Here is a 24,185-nt window from a genome sequence, read left to right on the forward strand (position 1 = left end):
TCAGGACCCCCATTGAGGCCGCGATAGCCCAAATGGGGCCCAAGAGAAAGCAGATGAAGTGAGCGCAATATGCCACAAAACCAAGGAAACTATCTCTCTACGACTGCATTATATTGAAGTTGTTTTACAAAAATGGAAGTTCAATTCAACGCACAATCAGTCGGGAAACAAGCTAACTCGCAGCAATGCTTTCAATCAAGTGTGTCGCAGTATTCCTCACTGTATCATGACGAGACCCTGGACCTACATCAGACGCTACTTGCACGCACTAGTATAACATTCATATTTATTTATTTATTTCGAGAACCCCAAGGGTCCGGAGGATATTACATGTGGGGTGGGAACTGGAGCGTAAGATACATTTATAGCAACTTGATAGAAACAAACAAGCAAGCAAAAAAGAACAACACAATTAGCAGTAAGTAAACAGGAAAATAAAGAAACGGCGGCAGTACAAACTTATATGAAAACAAGTATTAAAGCGTGAAACAGGGAGTTCGTTCACATAAGTACAGATAATTAACAAATATGATAAGGAGGAGGAGAAAAATTTCATAGCAACTGACATACAAACGTGGTGGTCTTGTGGGTGGAGTGAACGGGAGAGGGTGTTACAAAATACTGTATGCTCGATAATAGTTGTGAGAGGTGATGGGAGGTTGTTCCATTCGATGGCAGTTGAACGAAAGAATGATCTGGGTAATGCATTGGTATTACAATGAAAGCGTGTGACCTTATTAGTGTGGTCGATGCGAGGAAAAATGACACTCGGGCGGGTGATGGGCGATTGGTGCGGTGGCAAGATGAAAAAGAACCTATGGAAAAGGGCTAACTTGGCAAGACGGCGACGATGTTCGAGTGAGTCGAGATTATGATTTGATTTTAATGCGGTTACAGAGGTATCGAATTAGTAGTCGTTGGAAATGAAACGGGCAGCCCGAGATACTTTTGGGGAGAGTCCCAAATAGGTGATGCATATTCCAGCTTGCTTCGTACAAGAGCCGTGAAGGTTAGGAGCTTAAGATGGAGGCCACCAACCTGAGGGTGCGTCTAACAAAGCCTAGGGAGCGAGATTGTGGTTGATGTGCTCGTTCCAAGTTAGGTTGGAGGAAAGGTGGATTCCAAGATATTTGTAAGAATCTGCTCGGGTTAATGTGATATCACTTAGAGTGTAGGGGAAGGGAGGAAGACAGGAGACCCGTCTTCGAGAAAACAACAAAATGCGACACTTTGCAATGTTCAGAGGCATTTGTCACTCATTGCACCAACGCCGGTTTAGTGAAAGGTCGCTTTGTAAGGTTAGTTGGCCAGAAGGAGAGAGGATTTGCCTGTGCACTACACAGTCGTCAGCAAAGAGACGAATCGTGGAAGATATGCCTGAAGGAAGGTCATTTATATTGATAAGGAAAAGGAGAGGGCCGAGGACTGAACCCTGGGGGACACCAGAAAGCACAGGTACATTTGGGGATAGGTGGTTGTTGCAAATAACAAATAACGTACGATTAGTCAGAAGTTGAGCTATCCAACGGATGACATACGGGTCGAGGTTAAGCAGAGAGAGTTTGTATAGAAGCTTAGAGTGCGGCACCATATCGAAGGCCTTGCGAAAGTCTAAGAAAGCGGCGTCAGTCTGATGATTATTGCCCGCGTGGAGAAAGATGTCGTGAACAAAACTGGCTACTTGAGTTTCACACGAAAAGAGCTTTCGAAACCCGTGCTGCAAGGGATAGAAGAAGCATTTTTCTTCAAGGTACTTAACTACGTTGGAGTATGTGTTCGAGAATTTTACATACTATAGAAGTGAGTGAAATGGGGCGGTAGTTATTAACGATGTGGCAGCTGCCTGATTTGTGAATAGGGACAATCTTCGCAGTCTTCCAGTCCTGCGGTAAAGCAGAATCTTGGAGTGACTGAGTAAATATGCAACATAGAATCTTGCTACAAATAGAACTCATGTTGTATAGAACCTTCGGGTTGATAGAGTCCGGACCAGCACTTGACGACAGCTTCAGTGACCCAATGATTTTACAAATGCCATGAGTGCTGATATGAATGGGGACCACAGGTGAGGAGGCGATTACTGATAATGGAGTTTGGGTGTACCCGTTATCGGTGTTGAAAACGGATGAAAACAAGGAAGCGAAAGCGTTGGCGCAGTCGTTGTCAGCGGGTGTCAGACGGATAAGGTGGGATTTTGGCGGAGATAAAATTTTCCAAAATTGTTTTGGTTTATTCGTCAAGAGAGACGGGAGGGCGATGGTAAAGAACTTATGTTTCACTTCCTTAATCGAGCACCTGTATTCCCATTCACAGTAGTGAAATTTAGCCCATGATACGTCGTCACCAAGACGGTTTGCCTTCCTGAATAAACGCTTTTTCTTGGTTAGCAAGATTTTAAGACTTTTTGTGAACCAAGGATTGTGATCATAAGATTTCACTCTTATCTTTGGAATGTGGTACTCGGTAAGGTAGTTTATGTTGTCACGAAAGAGGGACCAGTTATCCTCAATGGAGTGAGGCAAGGTGCCATGAAATGAATTTTCATACAGAGCTTCAAGACCCTTGTTGATGGCTTGGAAGTTAGCGTAGTAGAGCGAAGTAGAGCGTAGTCGTATATGGTTTTATCGTTGAATTTACGAACATTTGGACTACTTGAAGAGATATCTTAGAAAATGGCCTTGTGGTCACTGAGACCATCAGTGACATGCAAAGACGTGATGTGCTCAGGATGGGAGGTTCAAACCAAGTCAAGGGCTGACTGCGTGGCATGAGTTATTCGGGTAGGGTATGGAACGACATGCGATAGATTAAATGTAAGGCATAAATCCACAAACACTGTCTCTTGTGAACTCCGGGAAAGATTGCAGTGGAGCATACCAATTTATTGACCATATATGTATCAGCGTATATTGAAGGTATATATTACTGTATATGTATCAGGGCAGATTTCAAGCTTCCTGAGCGCGCACAGGCGGTGATCTCAGTTGTCTCGCGACGTAACAGACGGAGAAAGACACCGGCTGTCACACACACAGGCATCCCGAAGGCTATGCCCATCTTTGTTGATGCACCCACGAATCCACAGGAAGACTGCCGAAGCTCTCGCACTCGTATTAAGTACCTGTAGCTTGAACTACAAACAGTTTGGTGCACACTCCACAAAACGAGAGCAGCTGATTGCGGCTTTCATGGGCGCGGCCATGCGAGCCGAGAAGGACAGTTCAACAGAGGAGCAATTTTAGGTAAGTTCGAACGTGGCGCCAGTCGTCGGTGCAACAATTTCCAGAGTGAACCGAGCTCGATCAGTTCAGATAACGCTTTTTTCATTCTTTTTCTTTTTAGTAATATTTACCATTATTTTTTATTCATTTCCAATTCTAATTCCAATTCCAGCTCAACCGCTCAGCGCGCTGATACCAGTGCAACGTAGAGTCAATAAATCTTTCGCTTCCTCGCTTCCCTAAGGAGAAGAGTACTTGAAGTATATTCGTGTTGTGTGATTCCTTTTTCCCTCTCTACGTTCCAGAAACATACGGTTTCTGAGCCAAGACAATATAGTTTCGAGCGCAATTGACATACAAAAGTATCCCGTACCGTGAAGGCCACCACCCCAAATGTGGTTGCCACGGTTTCGGTTTTGGCCCATTTGCATGTCATAATTCAGGGATTGATATTTTAATACACGTACGCGTTTCAAAATTTTTAAACGTGGATTTTAACTAGGACAGTCTCTCATATCGGTATCTGGCTTTTGTTCAAGACGTCCTTATTAGAGTTAATTATTGAATTTAATTGATTAGTCATCCTTATTAGTCATTATAGTCTCTCTTGGGAGAGATACGCGCCCGTAGAACTCAACTGTGATAATGACGTGCTCTCGTGACTTTTTTATAAAAGTTTGTCCAAGCTGAAACACACACACACAAAATAAACGGGGTGCCACAAACGCATACTTCTTGGTCATTTTTAATAGAGATTTTTTAAAATAAAACAACTAGGACTATGTGTACACTAGTTTCGCACTTACGCGTACGCGAGTGGAGGAAAACCTTATCTGCAAGGTGTTTTGGCATTCTAATTTGCATAATTCACTAAGATGTCTTCTTTTTCTTTTTTTTTGTGAAGCTGTTTTTCTTTCTTTCGAGAAACAGAAAGAGCAGGATTGCTGGCAATCGGTTTAGATATGAGATAAATCCTTCATCTATATGCTTCAAATTATTATCCACAGAGGTGACATTTGTTTTTAGTGCACCGTTTCAGATTTTCCATTATCGAGATACTTCGTCGGAAGTCGGCAAGGGGGAGGGAAGCCCTAACCTAACCTAACCTAACCTAACCCAACCTAACCTAACCTTAAGGAGAGCACTGCTGAACATGGAGTTAAAGATTGAGAAGTACGGCATTTTCAAAGAGGTCCTCGGAGGGAAAATTCGAGGGTGGGGGGTGGGGGGCAGAGCCAGCACTGTGAAAACTCGAGGAGCGGTGGACTGTTCCCCTTGCCCCCACATTCCGATTTATACCGAAACTAAACAGGAGCAGCTTTCCAAGCTAGGGCTCCGGAACGAACCGACAACAGTAAAAAACGATAAAAGAAAAAAAAGAAAGAAAAAAAGAGGAAGGAAGCACAAAAAAGGCATATTCGCTTGAACCGCAACGGGTCAAAGAACATCCCAAACGCGTTTTTCTTGTGCCGGTCATCAGCATTTTTAGCAGCTTTTCTGAACCGTGATGTGGATTACAGGCCCAAATAATGACAAATGAGCAAGCACGCATCCTCGCTGCTCATTTTTGGTCACTTTACGTCGTTTTAAGTGGTTGCGCCTACCACTAGCGCCATATTCGCGTTCAAATTGCTCCTCTGTTGAACTGTCCTTGTCGGCTCGCATGGCCGCGCCCATGAAATCGGCAATCAGCTGTTCTCGTTTTCTGGAGTGTACACCAAACTGTTCACAGTTCAAGGTACAGATACTTAATCCGAGTGGGAAAGCCTCGGCGGTCTTCCTGTGGATTCGTGGGTGCATCAACGAAGCTGGGCATAGTTTTCGGGATGGCTGTGTGTTCGACAGCTGATATCTGTGCGCTGAACTAACTTCAATTTTTTAAAAACAACTTCAATATATTGCAGTTGTAGCGTGGTAGTTTCCTTGGTTTTGTTGCATATTGCGTTCACTTCATCTGCTTTTTCTTTTCACCAAGTGGTGTAACCCCCGCTTTGACTATTGCGGCCTCCCTAAGGTTTACGTGTCAGTTTTTGGAAACACTGATATTGTATAATGTAAAAACCCCGAGACTAGGGAACACGAAGGGACAGACACAACACGAAGTATCAAAGTCTGAGACTTCGTGTTGTGTCCGTCCCTTCGTGTTCCCTATAGTCTCGAGGTTTTTACATTATGCATAATCTTCACGAGCTCGCTTGCTTCCTAGCCATTTTTTCACTGATATTGTTACATGTGACACATTGTAGTGTACTGCAGCCAGCTTACTGTTTGATTGATAATTTGCACGGTTACTTCTTTAATATTCTTCGGATTACTTTCATCTGATACTGTACCATTAAATAGGATAGGAATCCATTATGGTTTAGAATTATTTTTCCTTTGCAATGTTCCCACACTGATCTTGATGACAAGTTCCCTCTCATTAAATTCCTTTTGGGTTGTATTTCACACTGCTTACAGCATAATGTGAGAATGAGAAAATGTATGCTTCACATGTTCTCAGCATCCTCTACAGCAACTGCTCCTGGGCTTAAAATCCAGAAACTACACACACACACACACACAAAAAACTGTAGAACAGACGACACATCAAAAAGGACACGACAAAATGATTGGGACTCTGTTATGCTATACTTTTTGTGTGTGTGTGTGTCTGTCTCGTTCTGCATTTTTGTGAACATGTGCCATGTTGCGGCACCCTTGCCCTCTTGTCACAGAAACAGCCTCAGACATAAAAATGCAGACAAAAAAGTAGAGAACTCCAACTTAACATAACAAGAGAGAATAACGATGGGGACACAGGAAGCTGCTAGAGTCTTGGCACATACGCAGTGACCCCTCGGTTCATAACAAAAACTGTGGCCCCTCCCCGAACAATACTCCCATCTCCTTGAATAGTGACCGGTTGTGCAATCGCTCATTCAGTTGGGCACTGATGATGTCCGTCGCATGACGGATGAAACATCTGTGTAAACCTTGTTATTTTGTTATGTGAAGTTGGAGTTCTCTACTTCATTGTCTAGTTGTCGTCTCCCGGCTTTTGGAGTATTTTTGCATAAAGCTGCAGGTTGTGAGAGGCACATAAACACTGCTTACATTGCTAACCTGTCTATCACAAGACATGTGAAAGGATTGCCAAATTAAAATTCAGTAATACAAAAATGATTCTGAAATATATAATTCCAATAGACGGGTGAGTAAACATTGGAATAACAGGTAAAGGTAAAGAACTGAAGTGTTGGCATTCTTCTGATGTGTATGATATACTGCTCTATTTAACCCATGGCATGTGTTGTCAAACCTTAACTTCTTGCATTCAACATCAAGGTGCTATACCTATTCCATCGAAGCGACTCGTCTCTACACGGACACGTGGCACACCATTTTGGCACAAAGATTTGATATCTCTGCTTGTTGCAGATATAAAGCAAATACTGTGCCAAAATTGTGTTACCTACATGACATACTGCATCTGCTGAGATATGCTACAAGAGAAATACTCGTGAAGCAATTAAAGGAGGTGCATACGAGTACATATGCTTTGCAAAGTTGTTCCAAAGTTCCAAGTAGTTGTCACAAAGTATGTTCGTGTTGAATTGGCAAAGCATTAGTCATCTCATAAAAGAAACTAGTGAGAAATGCGAAGCCGCAAGCATTGTTGCATGGCCATGTTCACAATGGGCAATGACGCTTTTCACTTTGCGTACCGCGGACTGACTATGCTCAATGAGTGGTTTGCAGTGTCTATGATTGATGTAGGCCATGGCAACTACCGATGAACTTTGCAGAGTGTGCAATGATATCTTTTGTGAACAAGACAAACCTCAATATATTCCCATGTAATTTTGATCCTACAATTAATTGAGTTGAGGGTTTCAGGTATTTAGGTGCACACCTCTCTTGGGATATTTAGTGGAAATCACACAGTAGTTACGCATCCTCTAAGCCTCTTAAAAAAATTGTCTTCCTGAAGGGGACACGAAAACTACCTTTCGCAGACAGCACGCTGCTGGCATACAAAACCCTTGTACAAAGTGCCTTAGAAACGGTACAAATGACATCATACTGTTCATCATAAAAACAAATGACATCGCACTGTTCAACAGAGCCACCAATTTGGTACAGCTGAGCTACGCTCAAAGCTAGGGGGGACAAGTTCGCGTCTAAAAGGCACGTTCTTGAGGGGATTACGGTGGTCTCTGAGAGAGCACGTGACTTTCGGTCCTACTTTTCTTTCAAGTGGAGGCAGCGAACAAGTGCCCATTCGTGGATCCCAGCCCTCCCCTTCCGATTTGTTTCGGTATCAGCCTGTCTACCAATGTCATGATGACATTTATATTATGTTGAGTTTCTTACGTGCTGTCCGGGACATGAATGTAGGTAGGTATGCCAATAATTTTTTTTATTATTAACCTTTTTTGTAGTTTGAATCCCTCGAAAAACCATTGCACAGCACCAGAACACAAAGGCTACATAATGACCCAGTTTCACCAACCTTTTCAGCATCTGAACTAAGATGAAGAATCATTAAACTATCTGCTTCACTAAATGAGTTATTACTGAAATATTCCCCTTATCACAGATTGAAAAAAAACTGTCTGTTAAGTTCAAGAATTGGCAACCCTTGATATTGGTTCAGTTAACCAGAGTTGGTGAAACCGGCCTATGGAAGTCACCGAAACATTCATCACATCACAAACCAAAGTTTGTAAAAAGAATTGAGTGCTAGCATGAAGTTTTGGCAATTGTGAGTAGCATTTGAACTGCTACTTATGTAGCTGCAGCATAATTACGAGTAATTCAGAAAAAGTAGTACAAAATTTCCCAGTCTCCAGGGGCGTACGGCAGGGCTGCCCACTCTCTCCCAGGGCTGCCCAGCTCTGTTCACCTTGGCAATTGATCCCCTGTTATGGAACATTGAGACCAACCCGTGCATTCGCGGTTTTCCGCTTCCCAGATCCGGGAATGGAAGGTCAGTGCGTACGCTGATGACATCACGGTTCTTCTGCGGGATGCAAGCTCTGCGTCTGAGGTCCTTCGAGTCTACGAGTCCTATGCTGCACTTTCCGGTGGGATGCTCAACTTCGCCAAGACCAAGTTGATGCCACTCGGGAGCTTTTCTCCGTATTCATCACTGCCTTTCCAGTTCAGCGCGTCACTAAAAATACTGGGCATTGTGTTCGACTGCCGCGGCCCAAAGGTCGATAACTGGTTCAGGGCGCTGGAGGAGCTCCAGACGAAGTGTGATGCGACACAGGCATTTGACCTGTCGTACTGTGAACGATCGTTCCTCGCACGTACTGTCTTACCGGGACGCTTGTGGCATCTTAGTCACGTTTCTATTGCCCCACGTGCAGTCGTCGTTCGGGTGCACTCTTGCCTCTTGTCATTGTTCTGGAGAAAGCGGAGAGGCCCTGTCCTACGGACCATGCTGGCATTTACGAATTCTAAGGGCGGGATGAGCCTTCCAGATATCGGGCTTATGAATCGGGGCATCGCTCTCAGCACCACGTTGCGAATTGTGCACGCTGAGGAAGACTCGCCGGCGAAAGTGCTGCTCACCTACTGGGTGGAACTCCTCGGGCCAAACCCTGTCAGTGGTTCACGGGCGGTAGCACCATTGGGGTTTCACGCCGCGGTTCATACGTACTACCAACAGCTCTCGCCCCTTGTTCCTGATGGCAGCCTCGTTGCGGCTTCCCCCTCTTCAATGGCTGGTGCGCTGTTGCTGGACTCCGTGTCAGCGAGCGAGAGCCTTCGAGTGCGTGTTGAGCAGGCGTCAAACATAGCATGGACGGTGTTTACATGGCTCCCTGGATTTCTGCGGGACACCATGTGGTCTTTCGCGTGGGGCGTGCAACCCACACGGGACCGCCTGTACTCGTGGCACGTAGCAGCGACAGATTTGTGCCCTTACTGCAGTGAACGTGAGACAAACATGCACGTGTTGTTTGCCTGCCGCATTGCTCGCGTCTTTTGGAACCTTGTCCGACGAAGCACGAACATAGTATGCCCAGTGCGCTTTAACCAACGTCACCCACACCGCCTTAGTGTACTTCTCACAGCTTGCGGCGCGGTTGTGCTTTGGGAGGCTCGTTGTAAGGCAGTCGCGCAACGTCGTCGAGATGTGCCCATTTTTTGCTTGGTGCGGAGAGCGCGCATACTGCTCACTATTGAGTTGCAGCGGGAACTGTTCGCTATTGGAGATGACAGGTTTCTTCGTCGATGGCGCTTCCATCCGTCGCTTTCAGCCCGAGGTGGCTGCGTTACGATCAAGGGCACGCCGCCGTGAACTATATCATATCATTTCATCGATCACCATGTTGTAAATAACCGTTGTACATAATCGTTGCGTCATCCTGCAGCCCCTGAACATGTGACCATACCTGTCTCATACCTGTCTCATTAAATTTTCCTATGACAAAATTTGCGGGTACTCTACTCTGCATGGTACTAAAAGCTGTGATGATTCCAAGTGTTCATCGTCTTGGCCCACATTTTGCAGCAGATTTATCAGCCATTTGTGTTCCTATTTGTGGTACTGTGGCAAACTAGCCACTCCACCCACATACCAGCATTCCTAGGTTACACATAACATGTAGTTGAAGTGTATACGAAGAGGGGAGACAAGTCCTGTAGATCACATAAACAAAATACAGAAACCGACACTGAAGATTATTGTTTAAGTTTCATTTGTACAAGCTTTCGCGTGGAGGTCCACTCTTCCTCAGGTAGGACCTGAGGAAGTGTGGTCCTCCACGCGAAAGCTTCTACAAATTAAACTTAAACAAAAATCTTCAGTGTCGGTTTCTGTATTTTGTTTATATAACATGCAGTTATAAGAGTGGTTTAAACCACCTCGCAGAAGTTGCAGATGTTGTTCATCAACTTTATTTTGAGATGGACAGGGAGTTTCATTGCCTGGGGCGATACTCTACCCCATAGCTGCTTGTCGTGTGAGGAAGGAAATAATGTCCCATGGAGTTCAAAATTGCCAAAAGAGCTTTGAGAGCAGGCATTCGTGGGCTCAATTTAGCCATAAGCCAAGCAATCTTATCTGAAAATGGCAGTCTGGAAAGCTTGGTAGCAGAGGCGGGGAGTTTTCATTTTCACGGAGGGGGGGGGGGGAGGGGGATATTAAGAAAAAAAATAAAGGAAAGGTGAGCCAGATGGGTGTCTGTTTGTTATTTAAAAAAAAGTGAAAGGGGGAAGACAAAAAGGCAAAGAAAAGCAGAACACAAAAGAAAACAAAAAGAAGGAAAGAAAAGGAAAAGAAAAATGAAGAACACAAAACTAAAGCTGAAGAATCACACACTCTGGCGGGATCCTATGATGTATGCAGAACTGGTATATAAATAAGAGGAAGGAAGAACAGAAAAAAAAAAAAAACAGAGAGAACGTAAACAGTGCACAACTGAAGGCATTACGCCTTTGAAAACTGAGTGCAAAAGGAACAAAATGCATTGGATCTTCGGTGTTTGACCCGAAATGCGCGCAATATAATGAGTATGGTCAATGAAATGAAGCAGCGGAAGTTGAACCCGCTCCCAACGGATATGCGTTCCGAAGATCGTACCGTTACACCTCACTGGCAGCTGCTGGTACCTTTTCGACTGCTTCGTTTCATTGATCTGATTGCTTTGGGCGAAATTCTGGCTATGTGTTGTGTCATCCTCTGTGTTTCTTCGCCTCACCTTCTACTGTGATAATGAGTATGGTGGGCGGATACATATTTTACAAATTGCAAGATGCATTTTTGGGGTTGGTGCCTCTTTGCTGTTTTGACCTGGGCGCGCCCTGAGCCCCAAAGGTTGGTGTTAGTCTCTTAGCGGGACTTTCCGGCGACCCCCCCAGTTCATGTTCCGGGGGGAAGGGCATGGGCCCCCGCGGCCCCCGCAGTTGGCGCCTATGCTTGGTAGTGCGGGCAATGACACAGAATATACTCTGGGTCTTCTACAGCACTGCAGTGACAGTATCTGAGAGAGTCAACTTGCCTCAGATGGTAATGACACTGAGCTGTAAATGCCCCATTGAGTCACAGTCCATGAGTCACAGTGCACCATCTTGGCGAGAAGTGTTTTTGTGTCATCCAAAAACCAAGCTCTGGGTCAACATTGCAAAGTATAGACGGGAGGAAGACTATTTAAACAATCCATTGATATGTTGGTGAACGAGATGTGCTGTCTACATGACCAGTAACAGTCCTTTGCTATCTTTCACTGTGATTTAATTAAACACCTCCCTCATGTGACGGTGTTCCCAGCACAGTTTTACCTTGCTGAACCACGTTTCGCGGCTCTTATCAAGCATAACATTAGCGGTTCTTCGTAGGCTGAGGCCGCGGAACGCAAGAGACGTTTACATGATGTTTACGTGATGTTTACGTGATTACCGTCATGACAAATGGTCGACACAGCAGCTTTGCGGTAAGTTTTATATGTTGCTCATCCTGGACATTTTTCGCTACCCGATTTCCTGTCCAAAACAGCTACGACTGCATCGATGTCACTTCACCCATGAATTCCTTCATGAGTTGCACGCGCGTGTTAGCACACCAAGTCTATGGTGGACTAGAAAGACTGGTGTGCTTACCGCCATATTCAATACATGGAATGCGCGATGCCCCTGTTTTGAAGCCAAGCTCCTGAGCTCCGCCGCTATGCGCTCGCTGTGAACCAAGCGGGTTCTCGTTGAACTAGTCCAACATGTGCCGTGTGTGACGGTGTATGTGTGCTTGACTATTTTTATAGTGAATATATTTGGACCAGCACTACGTTGGTTTGCCGCACTGACTGTTTACTAGCATCCGCAGTTCTTTGTAACTAAACCACGTGACATTTGCTACCGTCTGCCTAGCCGACGATCCCTGCAAGTGAAAGATATCGGAATGTTGCGAAGCACGTGACCGCATATCTTATCTTCGTTGGATGATGACAGACGGGTCGAAGAACAAAATAAAGAGCGGTTACTGCGTCCGAGAGCTCGCCTGCTTGATGGTTTCTTTCTCTTCACTCTTCCTTCTCAGCCTAGATTATCGAGTTGCTGTCTACAGCAAGCTGGGAACATTTTGTCACGGAACATAGGCCGATGGTAGATTGTTCAACTAAATTCTCATTTAGCTAAACTATGGCGCTTTCTATACAGTGTACCTCGCCGCACATATTAGTTGTTATGTAATTCTTTTGCTCCCTATGTAACTATAAAGGAACATGGTATCGGCCATAAAAAACGAAACTGTAGCACCGCAGTAGTATTCTCTCTGCACGCACGGTTTTACTGTTGACCAGTAGAACGACCGAGTCATATATATATAGCGCGAAAGATATATTCCTTATTTCATTGCTTCTTCTTCCTTGCTCCTTATTTTGTTGCAGATATATATATATATATATATATATACAGAGAGAGAGAGAGAGAGAGAGAAGAAAAAATGCCACACTTGTATTATTAACCGAAAATGCTTGAATGGAATTTATGTTATACATAGGGTTCCTAGAACATCATGTTAAACTCATTTTATCCACAGATTGAGCGGCCTAAGAGCGCTGTTAGCGTGACATTATACAATAACAACGAATACACTGATGATGATAAATGGGGAAATTCGCCACCTGGGTTTGTGGCCACCAACCAACAGCCTTAATGCCGTCATTATAGATTATAAAGATTCAAGTTGAAAAACGTAATATACATGTGCCCTATGACTTGCGAAGTGCCGGCTTGGTGTGCCCCCCCCCCCCCCCCGTTATATTACTTCTGTCATACTACCCTCACTCGTTCTGAAACCTTTGTCCTACATTTTGCAGTTGATCCGTTCACCGTATGTGCATCTGTTTGCATTTTCATCGCTTGTAGGCGTCCTGGGGTGGCCCCGACTCTGTCGCGACTCATATCCCCATCTTTTTCTGTTACCTCATCACCGCCATCATCAGGTTATATTAAAAAGGGTGTAACCTAGTTACAAATGAGACCTATTGACATTGAACACGGTTAAGGATATAATGTCATGATTGTTGAGTATATGGTCCCATGTTGAAGTGTAAATTAGGAAACCCTAACCGGAGTTTGAGACTTCAGAAATGAAAATGCACTACCTGATATCGCCTTTTGCTATGAGGTACACTAGAAGTCAAGAGTCTTCTGCTTCAATACGTGACCTGTTCGAGGTGCCTAACACCCTTCATTGGAAATGGGACTGCACAGTACTTGGTTGACATTCAGATCACAAGATGGTTCTTGAGATGCACCATACAAAATTTAAGCATGACAGACCTAAAATCCAGATATTCCACGATATTCCTTGGGCAGATCCTTGTACAATTTTAACTGGATCTGTAGCATCTCGAGAAATGTTAATATGGCCTGAAATTTTTTCAAGGCCACTGTACACATGTCCAGAAGAAAGTTCGTGTGCAAGAAGCTTTACAGGGGTGGGGGGGGGGGGTAATATGTCTATTAAGAAAAAAAAAAGAAGGAAAGGTTAGCCAGGCAAAGAGCCGGCTAGATATTCCAAAAAAAATGGGGAAAACGAAAAAGAGAAGGAAGGAAAGATAAAGGAAAAAACGGAGAAAACGAAACAGACAAGGTTTACACCCAAAGACCATGGCTGACACGCGAAGCTTAGCATCTTAAACGTCGCATAAACAAAATTAGACGGCGATGAAAACTAACCCTGGTTTCAGGTTTGACGAAGGCACTGAAGGAGGAAATGAGGAAATTAAGTGAGACTAAAAAGAAATATTATAGCTACGTCTTTGTTGCGTAATCCCAGCAAATTTGGCATATGACTACTCAAAGTATCGAGCACAAGAGGAACAAAATGACGCACAGCAGAGAACAGATTATATAGATGTGGCAAACTCCTAATAGATCTATCACCGTTGTCGCAACTCCCGAGTTATTATTAGTATGACATTACTTTAAAGAAGCACTTGTATCTCTATTTCTTATTATGCCACTGTGCGAGTTAAATATGAAGAAGTCTTCTGCGGGTACATTGGCAAAGGAAAAAAGTGGATATGCTAGTCCAAAAAGTCTCGGGACTGATTACTCCAGGACGCGATATTCTGGTCTTCTGGGCAAGACAATATTCCGAATGATTTTCTTAGAAGGTTCGCCGAGTAAGCTGCGCAATTCCTCAAAATTATTTTCCAGATATCGCTGGACGAAGGGACTGTCCCGAACGAATGGAAATGCGCTCGTATAAAACCGATACGTAAGGCAGGAGTCCCGACTTTGGTTTCGAATTTTCTCTTCTTTCCAGCTTTTGTGAATTGCTAAAGCAAATCTTTTCCAAACAATTAACATCATGATCAAGTAACACCATTCCTTGCAGCATATCTTTCGTGGGGGCTACTCCGCTGTCATGGCCCTGCTTGATTTCATCCACGACTTTGCATTTGCTTTATATAGGGTGTCCCAGAAAACGTGTCATTGAATTATAATAAAAAAACTCCGCCACCTAGAATCATACGGTGAACAGCATTTGTTCTGATTAGGTTTTTGCCACCTCCTAATGTGAATGTCATGCACTTATGTAAATATTATGTAAATAGTTTAATTATGTAAATATTTGCGAACTGAACTCGGAAATTTGCCGAGTAAAGGTCACTTTTTTACCCCACCAATATGAAGAGCGTGCCGAATTCACTCAAATTCATGGTAATTCACAGTGATATTCACGAGCTATCCTATCGGGAAAAATAGCCGAATATCATGCGTTTCGGAGCACCGGACCATAGCGCGCTATGACTTTTTGAGCGCAATCGCTCTCGGTGCGACGAAAGGAGGTTCCGAAGCCAGCCCACAGAGTGATAGTAGAAAAAGTATGCAGCTCCTAAAATTGAGAGAGGGAAAGCATTATCCCAGCGAAAGTCGGACGTTATAAGCCGTGCCTGTTTTATCTCTTTCTGCGATGTTGGGGAGGGCTGGGTTTCCAACCTCATTTCGTCGGACTGACAAAGATTGCGTTGAAAAATTCATCGTGCGCTATTCTGTGCGACCTCCGTAGAACATGATGTTCGGCTATTTTTGCCGATGACATAGCTCCTGAATATCTCTGTCAATCATCACTAATTTGACTAAATTAGACACGCTCTTCACATTGGTGGGGTAAAAAAAAAGTGACCTTTACTTGGCAAATTTCCAGTTCAGTTCGCAAATATTTACATAATTAAACTTTGAGTACATGACATTCACATTAGGAGGTGGCAAAAATCTATTAAGAACAAATGCCGTTGACCGCATGATTCTAGGTGGCGTAGTTTTTTTATTATAATTCAATGACACGTTTTCTGGGACACCCTGTATAATAACCTACAAATTGAAATATTGTTTTTGCATCTCACCAAGGCATTTGACCGTGTACGTACCCTATAGAAAGCTGACACCTAATACCAAGATCATGGATTGGCTTCGGGACTGATTCCCTGTCTGATCGAACCCCATACACCTGGAGTATACGACAGGAGTCAGTCTTGAGACTTTTGCTGTTTCTTGTCCATATGCACGATATGTTAAGTAACATTAATTGTAAAGCATGTTTATTCGCTGATGACTGCAGAACATATCGCGCGATATATTCCGAAAAACATAGGGATGTCTGAACGTGCGTCCTCAATATGCCGATCGTTCTCTTTCTCTCTCTTTTTTTCTTTTTTTTTCCTTTTTTTTTCTGTGTGCTTTGCTTATGGCTCACCTTGCTCGCCTCATATTACGCACCTTTGCAAAGCAGTTTAGAACACATCAACGAGTGGTGTTACAAATTGCAAATCAATTTGAACACCGACAAAACTGTGTCTATGCTGTTATATGTAGAACAAAGGCTTTGCCAACACCATAGTATACTTGCAAGGGAGCTTAGTACAAATATCTTGGGGTCGCCGTCCCGTCCGATTTTAGATGGAATTTTCACGTGCGCTTAATAGGCATCACAGTCAAGAGAGAGCCTCTTCTATCTCAGAAGAACACTTCATTATGCCACTGTTTAGGTCAGACTACCGGTATATAGAACACTCGTGTTACCGATCGTCACGTTCGCAAAGATAACTTGGGACCCCTTTTGCTGCGTCTCTTTTGCGGGTTTCTTTCGAATTGTCGCCACTATACGAGTGTATTATGTGTATATATTATATAATTAACGTACGTTCCCTACTCCTTCCCAGGTCCCTTCTGGGACCAGTATTCTGAAATAAATGTATAAATCGTTATATTTTCGTGTCGTCCCATTTGTCTTCCGGATTCCTTCCCTCTACTGACTGCTCATATGCAGACTGTAATCAGCAATTCTATCGCTTCCGTTGGTTAGCTGCAGTTAACGTATATCTCACGCTTATAGCCCACCACCGACTTAAAGGGACCGAAAAGTGAAAAATAACCCCCATATTTTTGCCCGCTGTCGTGCACAACATCGTTGTTCGATAAGATACAGAAAGCATTACTTCTCAATTCCGCATATTTTTTACGTATAAATATTTTGAAGATTGCCGGAACATGGACGGTGCTGCCAGCGAACGGCGAAAAAGAGCAACTTGGGTTTCAGGTCCAGGGCTCCCAGGGATTGGTCAACCCTTACCACGTGAGAGTTAATTTTGTAGAGAACAAAGCTGACGCACATTATCTTACAGCTAAACACCATTTTAAAAATTACGCTCACTTTCATAGCTTTTACGTTAATAAAGCATTCAGCTACTTCGTCGCTACGAGCTACGATCCGCCGCGCCATCTGCAAGGCCGTCTGTGTTATCGCGTTTATTGTTTACGTCGTGGGTGGTCGTGTTGGTCGCGCGAAGAGAAGTGAATGACATGTTCGTGGTTGTTGTGTCAATTATTCGAGAGGCCTAAATATGCCTGGTGTAGTTTTGGTGTCCGGGGATGCAAAAATCATGTTCGTTCACCATCGGCGGCGGGCGTTTTCTACCACAAGATTCAAGAGGAGAGTGCGAGAAAACGAATGTGGTTCGAAACACTCGATTATTAGATGTAGCAGTCGTGTCGTGTGGGCTGAGTTCATTTTGCTGCCGATGACGAAGAAGATGCCGTAGAAGGCGAATTGCGAAGACGTCCGAAGGAACTGCCGTTCGGTAACCAGTGATTTTGCTTCACCGAGGTGACGAGTTCAACACAACGTCTTAGGTATGTACAGGCGTCACACATGTATAAATTATAATATAGCGACGACGTATTCCATTTAACTTATGTTATCCTACTTGTCCCGTACTCAACATTGTCAACATCAACAAATTTAATTTTAGGGGCCTTCCAGTGTTGAAGTGGCGCAAAACTGTTTCGTGTGTGTGTGTAATCCAGGCACTGACATGACAGAAATAGCTGAAAAAAGGTATGCAAAGTCCACAGATGGAAGCACTAGATTTGTTACGTGTTCCAGACTTTGTGACATTTTTTTTAGTCTTTGGACAGGTGCAGAACATTCGTATGACGTCAACAAGGGGAGAAGAAACTGGTGAGAACTACTAGCTTGTTTGAAGGGTACAAGAATACTTCCTGTTGAGAAGTAGTTGTGACTTTATGACTAAGGAACGCTAATTAACGCATTTTGCAGATAATGAGTTACAAGTACTACTCCGTTTAGCAAAACAGAGTTAATTAAGTGTTAGATCCCAATCTTGGTTCAATTATTAGTTGACATTTGGAAACGTGGTCACTAAGAAGTATACTAAAAGGTTATGAACACAGTTCAAGTGAATGACACTGATGAAAATTATCTTTCTTACTCCTCACATGAGACTCAATTGAGACATGAGTATAACCTACAAATACATCTATGCCCACAGGTTACTTAACCTTCCAGGAACAAACTAGTAATGATAATATGCTGTTCCTGAAGAAATAAGGGTTTTCCGTTCAAGTAGCGCGTAAAGACCACACGGCGCTGCCGTGTATGTTGCCATGCTCTTCGGTTTCTCGGATGTATGTAAAAGACACTTGCAGTACTTCGGTGTCAAGGCACAGTATTTCGAAATATTCCTTAGTTCTGATGCAATCGTATGTCTGCTTTTCACACGCATTCTCTACCCCTCGGCAGCAAAAACCGTAGTATTCATCCGTAGTATCCGTCGGTTTGTATTTCACACATGAACCCCTGCACGACGAAAAAACAGCGCTTGTTTCGGCTTACACAGGTGCTTCTCCCTGATACATGGTAATTTCACAAAGCAGTTCATGTTCACGGCACGGTGAGCTACTGCTGAGGATGAATGTGACTCCGATTAATCTCTGGACGAGGAATCTTCTGCTGCGAAGAACACACTTTCCAGCACGCTAACGCACGAACAACAGTTCTGTGTGAGCGACAGTTCTCGAATGCGGAATTCCAGCGCACTCATGTCCAAGAGGCTCGACATTCTCGACGTAGAAAGTGGTCACAAATGCCCACTGCCATTTTCGTTTTCGCCGGATAAGCGCCCGGAAGTGCGCGTATTACATGCGTCGTCGACAGATGGCGCGGGGTCATGCAATTGTTGACAGACTGCTCGGTTTCCTACTAGGTCCCTGGACATGCAATTATGGAAAATTCGATTACAGAAAAACTACAGCGATTTCAGCGGAGTTCTTTGATATTCGAACTCTTGAAGGTTCAAGCTTTTCACTGAACATAAAGTTTCGATAGGTTTATATTCACTTTTCGGTCCCTTTAAACATTTCTATCACAATCCCCCGTCACCGGACCTCGCAACCTGGAAGGTAAAGGTCGCTCAGATGAAGGGAACGATGAGCACCCATATCACGAATATCACTACCCAAAGGCAGAACCGGCTGCTCGAACACGTCTTTATCGTTATCAAAGTACACGTGTCCGAGACCCGAGGGCTGATAGGGACGCGCCGACGAATGTCAGCACTGATATCTGGGTGTGACGTTCGTTTGCCCCTGCAGGTGACACTCAAGAGGCATTTTGTATGCAGAGCAAAGAAAAGGCACGCTCATGGGTTAACGGCAGGTGTGTAATCACGTGACGAGTAGCACTGAAATGAGCCGCGAGAGGCGATTAGATCGCATAGCGCCGAGATACGCTTGGCGCCATCTCTCGGCAGGAACATCGGCGGGTACATATGACAACAGCCGAACGGCTCACCAGTCCTTCTAGCCCACTATACCAAGTCGTTACACGTCTGAAAAATAAATACCTGACGAAATCGGCAGAAGAAACATGTGCTTTATTAGAGCTTGCAGTGATTATCCTTTTTATGCAGCACATCCCGCAACAACATACGGCTCCGTCGACACTCCATTTTCTCAAATAGCCTCGTCCTCAATGGTAGCAGAACCGCTGAAGCGGCTAAAGCGTTGTTTTCCTAGTATTCATACGCGTAGTTATTTACGCCTGTAACTTAATTAATGAATACTTGAGAGATACATGCTGAATACGACACAGAATTGCATAAAGACTCGTTATTGTGGAGTGTGACCCTCTTAAACACTGATTTTCTCACGTAAAACCATGCTTAACACTGGACTGCATAGACCCATTGTGATTTATTTTGACAGCTTGGATTTCAAAGGATTGGAATTTGAAGGGTGGATTTCTTAGCGTGGATTTCAAAAGTTTTATTATTAAGAGTGGGTAACAGGGTACACCCGAAATATTGCCTGTGAAACGTGCTGTAGCACGAGCCCCAGCTCTGCACTGCAGTGACGGTCTAAGTTTCGGAATAGAAAACATAACGTAATTTTAGGAACAAACAGCAGGACACCCGTGAAACACTGTTAGGATACATCAGTGTACTGGCACCTTACAGAATTGTGTGATGACAAACAACGACCTAACGCTTGCAGCGCAATAAATACTCACAATCTCTGTGACCTCCCATTGTTTTCTATGGGCACACATAGCGCTTTAAGGCCCACCAACATGGCGGCCCGAATGCGTGCCTCTCTCCCATGCGCGATCCAGCCTTTGAACATAGAGATCAGTGGTCAATAAATATATTGTTGTATTTCACTATTACTGTTTTCCCCTCTCATGTCATTAGCAGCATGTCCCAGAGTATAGTTTACGAACATTCCACGTGTGCATCGAGAAATCCTTAGTAATAGAAATAGGACTGTTTTTAGACTATACCAGGACGTAGTGTCCATGGTTTTGCCTAAAAATCAGTAAGCCTTAAAGTTAGTGGTCGTGCCTTGTTCGGTCTGACCTGACCTAATCTGTTGCAGCGTTGAAAGCAAGACAACTGTTATCACATCACATGATCTTCTTGAAGACTCCGTTGACTACAGATTATTCTAGATCAACAGGGATGTAGTTGAAATAATGGACGCATGAAATGAATATGAATTAATGCATATTGGGACAATGCCATGTCATAGTCAGCGCAAGTACTCTGATATTATGACTTCATCTACTGCCTTTGTGTGATACGTGAAATATCTCATTCATTCATCAAAATCGTAATGGTATCGGCTAAAAGATATTGCATGACCAGGCTTGAAAAGCTTTTAGCTGGCAATATACGCGAGGCGTTGCGCGTCCATATGTGTGCCTTTTCCGCTTAGCACATTCTCATGTTGAGTGATAGAGGAATGAATAGTGTCGTTAAATGTCAGCGACAACAAAAGAATTACACTGACTGGGCGTCATCGTTCCTCAGCCTTTTTCGCCTCTCGCAATCCTGTTCAAGGAGAATTCCAACAAGCAGAATGTAATTTTTCAACATATTACGTGTGCTTCAGATTACCTTGTGCTTTAGAAAAAAATAAAATATAATGTTTGTCCTCTGTATAAAGCTATCCAAAGAACTAAACGCAAGATTGTCTTTTAGGTAACAGCCAGTTGCGGTACGCGTACCGGAAGAATTCTACGAAAGCGATACGATAAAGGATAAGTTGCCAAAATCCAAGCTTAGCAGTGTGATGTCAACCGCTTTAACGAAGTAGAGTGGTTTACTTATCTGTTCGGACATGTTATCGTGAACATCCCCCGTGTAGTGTTCGTATAACCGAACATATAATATCACATACACGGATGGCATCGAAGTAACGTGATACGCACCGCCACGTAGGCGCGTCGATCCAACACGATGTCTGTAGTAAACAGATAAGATGGGAGAAAATGTAGAGGTATGAGAGAGTCGAAAATAAAGCATTGAAGTGTGCGGACGGAAAGGAGCCTCGGTGGTTGTTCTGTTCAGCGTTGGACACGATACAGAAAATCCTGTCAAGACACTACACCCCGGTCTGATAAAAGTCGCTATAACATGGGGATTTGTGGACGCCAACCCTCCTCTATAGAGGGTGTTTCACCTACACTCTAAAAACAGAACTTCACCGCATAGCAGGTTGTGCGCCAACTACTGCAACGAATGATATGGTTATCGTTTCTGATTCGAAGAAAGGGATGGGCGTACGCCTTTTTGTGGCAATTTGGATATGTGAAAATTGCCACAGAAAGGCTCTTCGAATTAGAAGCGATAACCCTATCATTCTTCGCAATGTAAGATGATAAACAATAACTGGTGACTCCTCGGAGGATTGTCGGACTTCCGGCATTTACCTTCTGGAAACTTTTGCCATCATTGCGAAAGGTTTCGGACAATTTTTAATTGCGGTAAATTTATTTATTTTTAAATGAACTTTGAAAATTGCCATGCGAACCTCACTTTTTCGCCACGAGAACACGCCCCCCCCCCCCCCCCCCGCTGATCCTGTTTGCATACAACACCACATATATGCAACACACACATACTTGTGCACACTGCAGTGCGGATAAAAAAAAGAGTTGAGTTGGACCTTCACAATTCTGAACGTCTAACTCAACTCTTTTATGATCATACTACGATTACATGTACACACTGCCATGACCGATGAGGTGGTGTCACGAGATTGGGGGCATTTTGAAAAGCTCATACTTTGAAAATAATTTGCTGCTTCCGCGGTTCGTTCATTTTCTACGGTCCGTAGGTGTCAGCCATAAACGAATTGCTTCGCACTCCTATTTCTCGAATAAATCTTTGGGTTCAGTGTTTAAAATCGCATCTGGTTAAGCGAAAGCATTCCTGAACGTGTACTATAAAAATACGGTATCATTTGCTGCCGGCATCAACGTTTACGTGCATATCAATTGCTTGCGCACTATATTTGCACGTGTTATGCGTACGTTTTACGTTGTGCGACCTCAACGCCTCACCGCAGTGCAACGAAAATTTCAACCCCAACGTACATCGTTTCCTACTACGACGTGTGAAGAGCGCCGTGAACACACCCGTATATGAACACATAGAAGCCTCACCTTTCCGAGCCTTATATTGACGGCCAAACAAGTTGCCGGCTCAAACAAGAGCGAGCTGTCCACCGGAGGCAAGACGGCCTTGGCAACATTTCCGTACCACAAGCTGAACAGAAAATGAATCACCCGGTCGAAAGCGAAATAATACAGTTCTTGCAGGAAGATCCACACGTCAAGAAGTAGTCGTAACATAGCTCCAGCACAGTGACACAAGCCCAAGGCAAGTACGGATCGAGAAACATCCAAGTGCATCCAAGAATGCTGCGCATGTAACAAGAATGCGTCTGCTCCTGCTGTTTCTCTGGGCTAGGTCAGCTAGGTGGCCGCCTTTTTACAGTGATGTGGCGCCCTCTGGAATGTCGTCTGCTTCAGGGCAGTTGGCTGACAACAAATCCACTGGAGCATAGAGTTAATATAGGAAGACTCTAGAGAACGTACTTGGCGCGCCGTCAATGGGATTCTCCTATCCCCGAGTGTGACCGCCCGGGCGCAGCGATCCGTTGGTCATGGACAGTGTTAGCGGACGAATTTCAGCCCCCTAACTACAGCGGAGCTGCCCCGTTTGTTGCCAACACTGTGCCGTCACGTGGGATAACAAACTGTGGAACGAGCCGATGGAGGCAACGGCGTCCACCGTAGGAAGCGAGGCGGCGAGGTCCGCCGTGTAATTGCGTTGAGAACGCACGAATCTTCGGGATACGTACAGAATTGAGTAGCGCTATCGGAATCACAAGGTAAACATTGCCATATCAAACGTGAATCATATCTTATCTATGAGATTACCTGCGACACCGCCAACCCTTGCTTTCCACCGACACGGATGAAGATGTTTACCGCCTATGACGTGTTGAAGTGGCGTTTGTATGCTTTGCGAGCGAAATCAATAAATCGTTACCCATCGTAACAAATGTAGGCATGTATTTCCGAAGGCAACAGAATTCCAAAGATGAATACACACAGTAAACCGCCATTTTCATGCTGCTCTGCAAACCAACGGGAACCGGAAATGGCAAAACCGACACCACCCGCCATTCCACGCTCTGGTCTGTCGAGTTTCGTGATAATAAAGTGGTGAACGAACGGCAGCACACAAGCAAGTGATGTAGTTGGAAAATATCCACTGCTTATTTGCTCAACGAATACATATGAGATACGCCCATAGTACGCGGAATTTAGATAGCAAGTGATGAATTTTGGAAAAGGAGCACGTCAAATTTAGCGGAATGAAGCAGCCAACGGAAGGCAACACCTTCCATGACCAACGGATGGCAGCTCCCGTATGGTCACGCTCTTTTGAGCGAGTCCGACCCCCCTGCACGGGAGAGCCTTTTCGGAGGCTGTCTTGGTACAGGAGGAGGGGCGAGAGGATGACGTGCTCGCTGACACCGCCCACTTCTCGGAAGACGGTCACGTGACTTCGGAGCGCGAGTTTTGAACGCTTCCCATCCGATTCGGGGGAGCTCTCATGCTGTAATCCCTCGAGAATAGTATTCGCAGTAAAAAGTGAAACCATTTTAATAGTGGAAAACCTTGCATGTTTTCTTCCCGTTTTTTTTTTCGGTGCAGGCTACCTGTGGAACCCGTTCCGGGAAACTGGAAAACAGCAGCCTAAATTTAACTGGGGTGTGGTGTACTGGAGCTAGGTGGTTGCCCTAAGGGGGCCTTCACACTGTGGATTGCAAAAAGGTGTCAGTTTTCCGGATGAAGGACTACATATAGCT

The 24,185-nt window shown here is 44.3% G+C and overlaps 1 protein-coding gene across 1 annotated transcript in view; it reads right to left on the bottom strand.

Annotated features, from left to right (window-relative positions):
• The window catches only part of LOC135388386 (fatty-acid amide hydrolase 2-like), an 83,948-nt gene extending 60,808 nt beyond the window's left edge, over positions 1-23,140 (bottom strand). Inside the window, exon 1 of the mRNA XM_064617940.1 lies at positions 22,468-23,140. Coding sequence (XP_064474010.1) covers positions 22,468-22,716 — 249 coding nt within the window. The 5' untranslated portion in view covers positions 22,717-23,140. The remainder of the gene's footprint in view (positions 1-22,467) is intronic.
• Between the last annotated feature and the right edge of the window lie 1,045 nt (positions 23,141-24,185).

Source organism: Ornithodoros turicata, chromosome 3, assembly GCF_037126465.1.
Source record: "Ornithodoros turicata isolate Travis chromosome 3, ASM3712646v1, whole genome shotgun sequence".
Lineage (NCBI taxonomy): Eukaryota > Metazoa > Arthropoda > Arachnida > Ixodida > Argasidae > Ornithodoros > Ornithodoros turicata.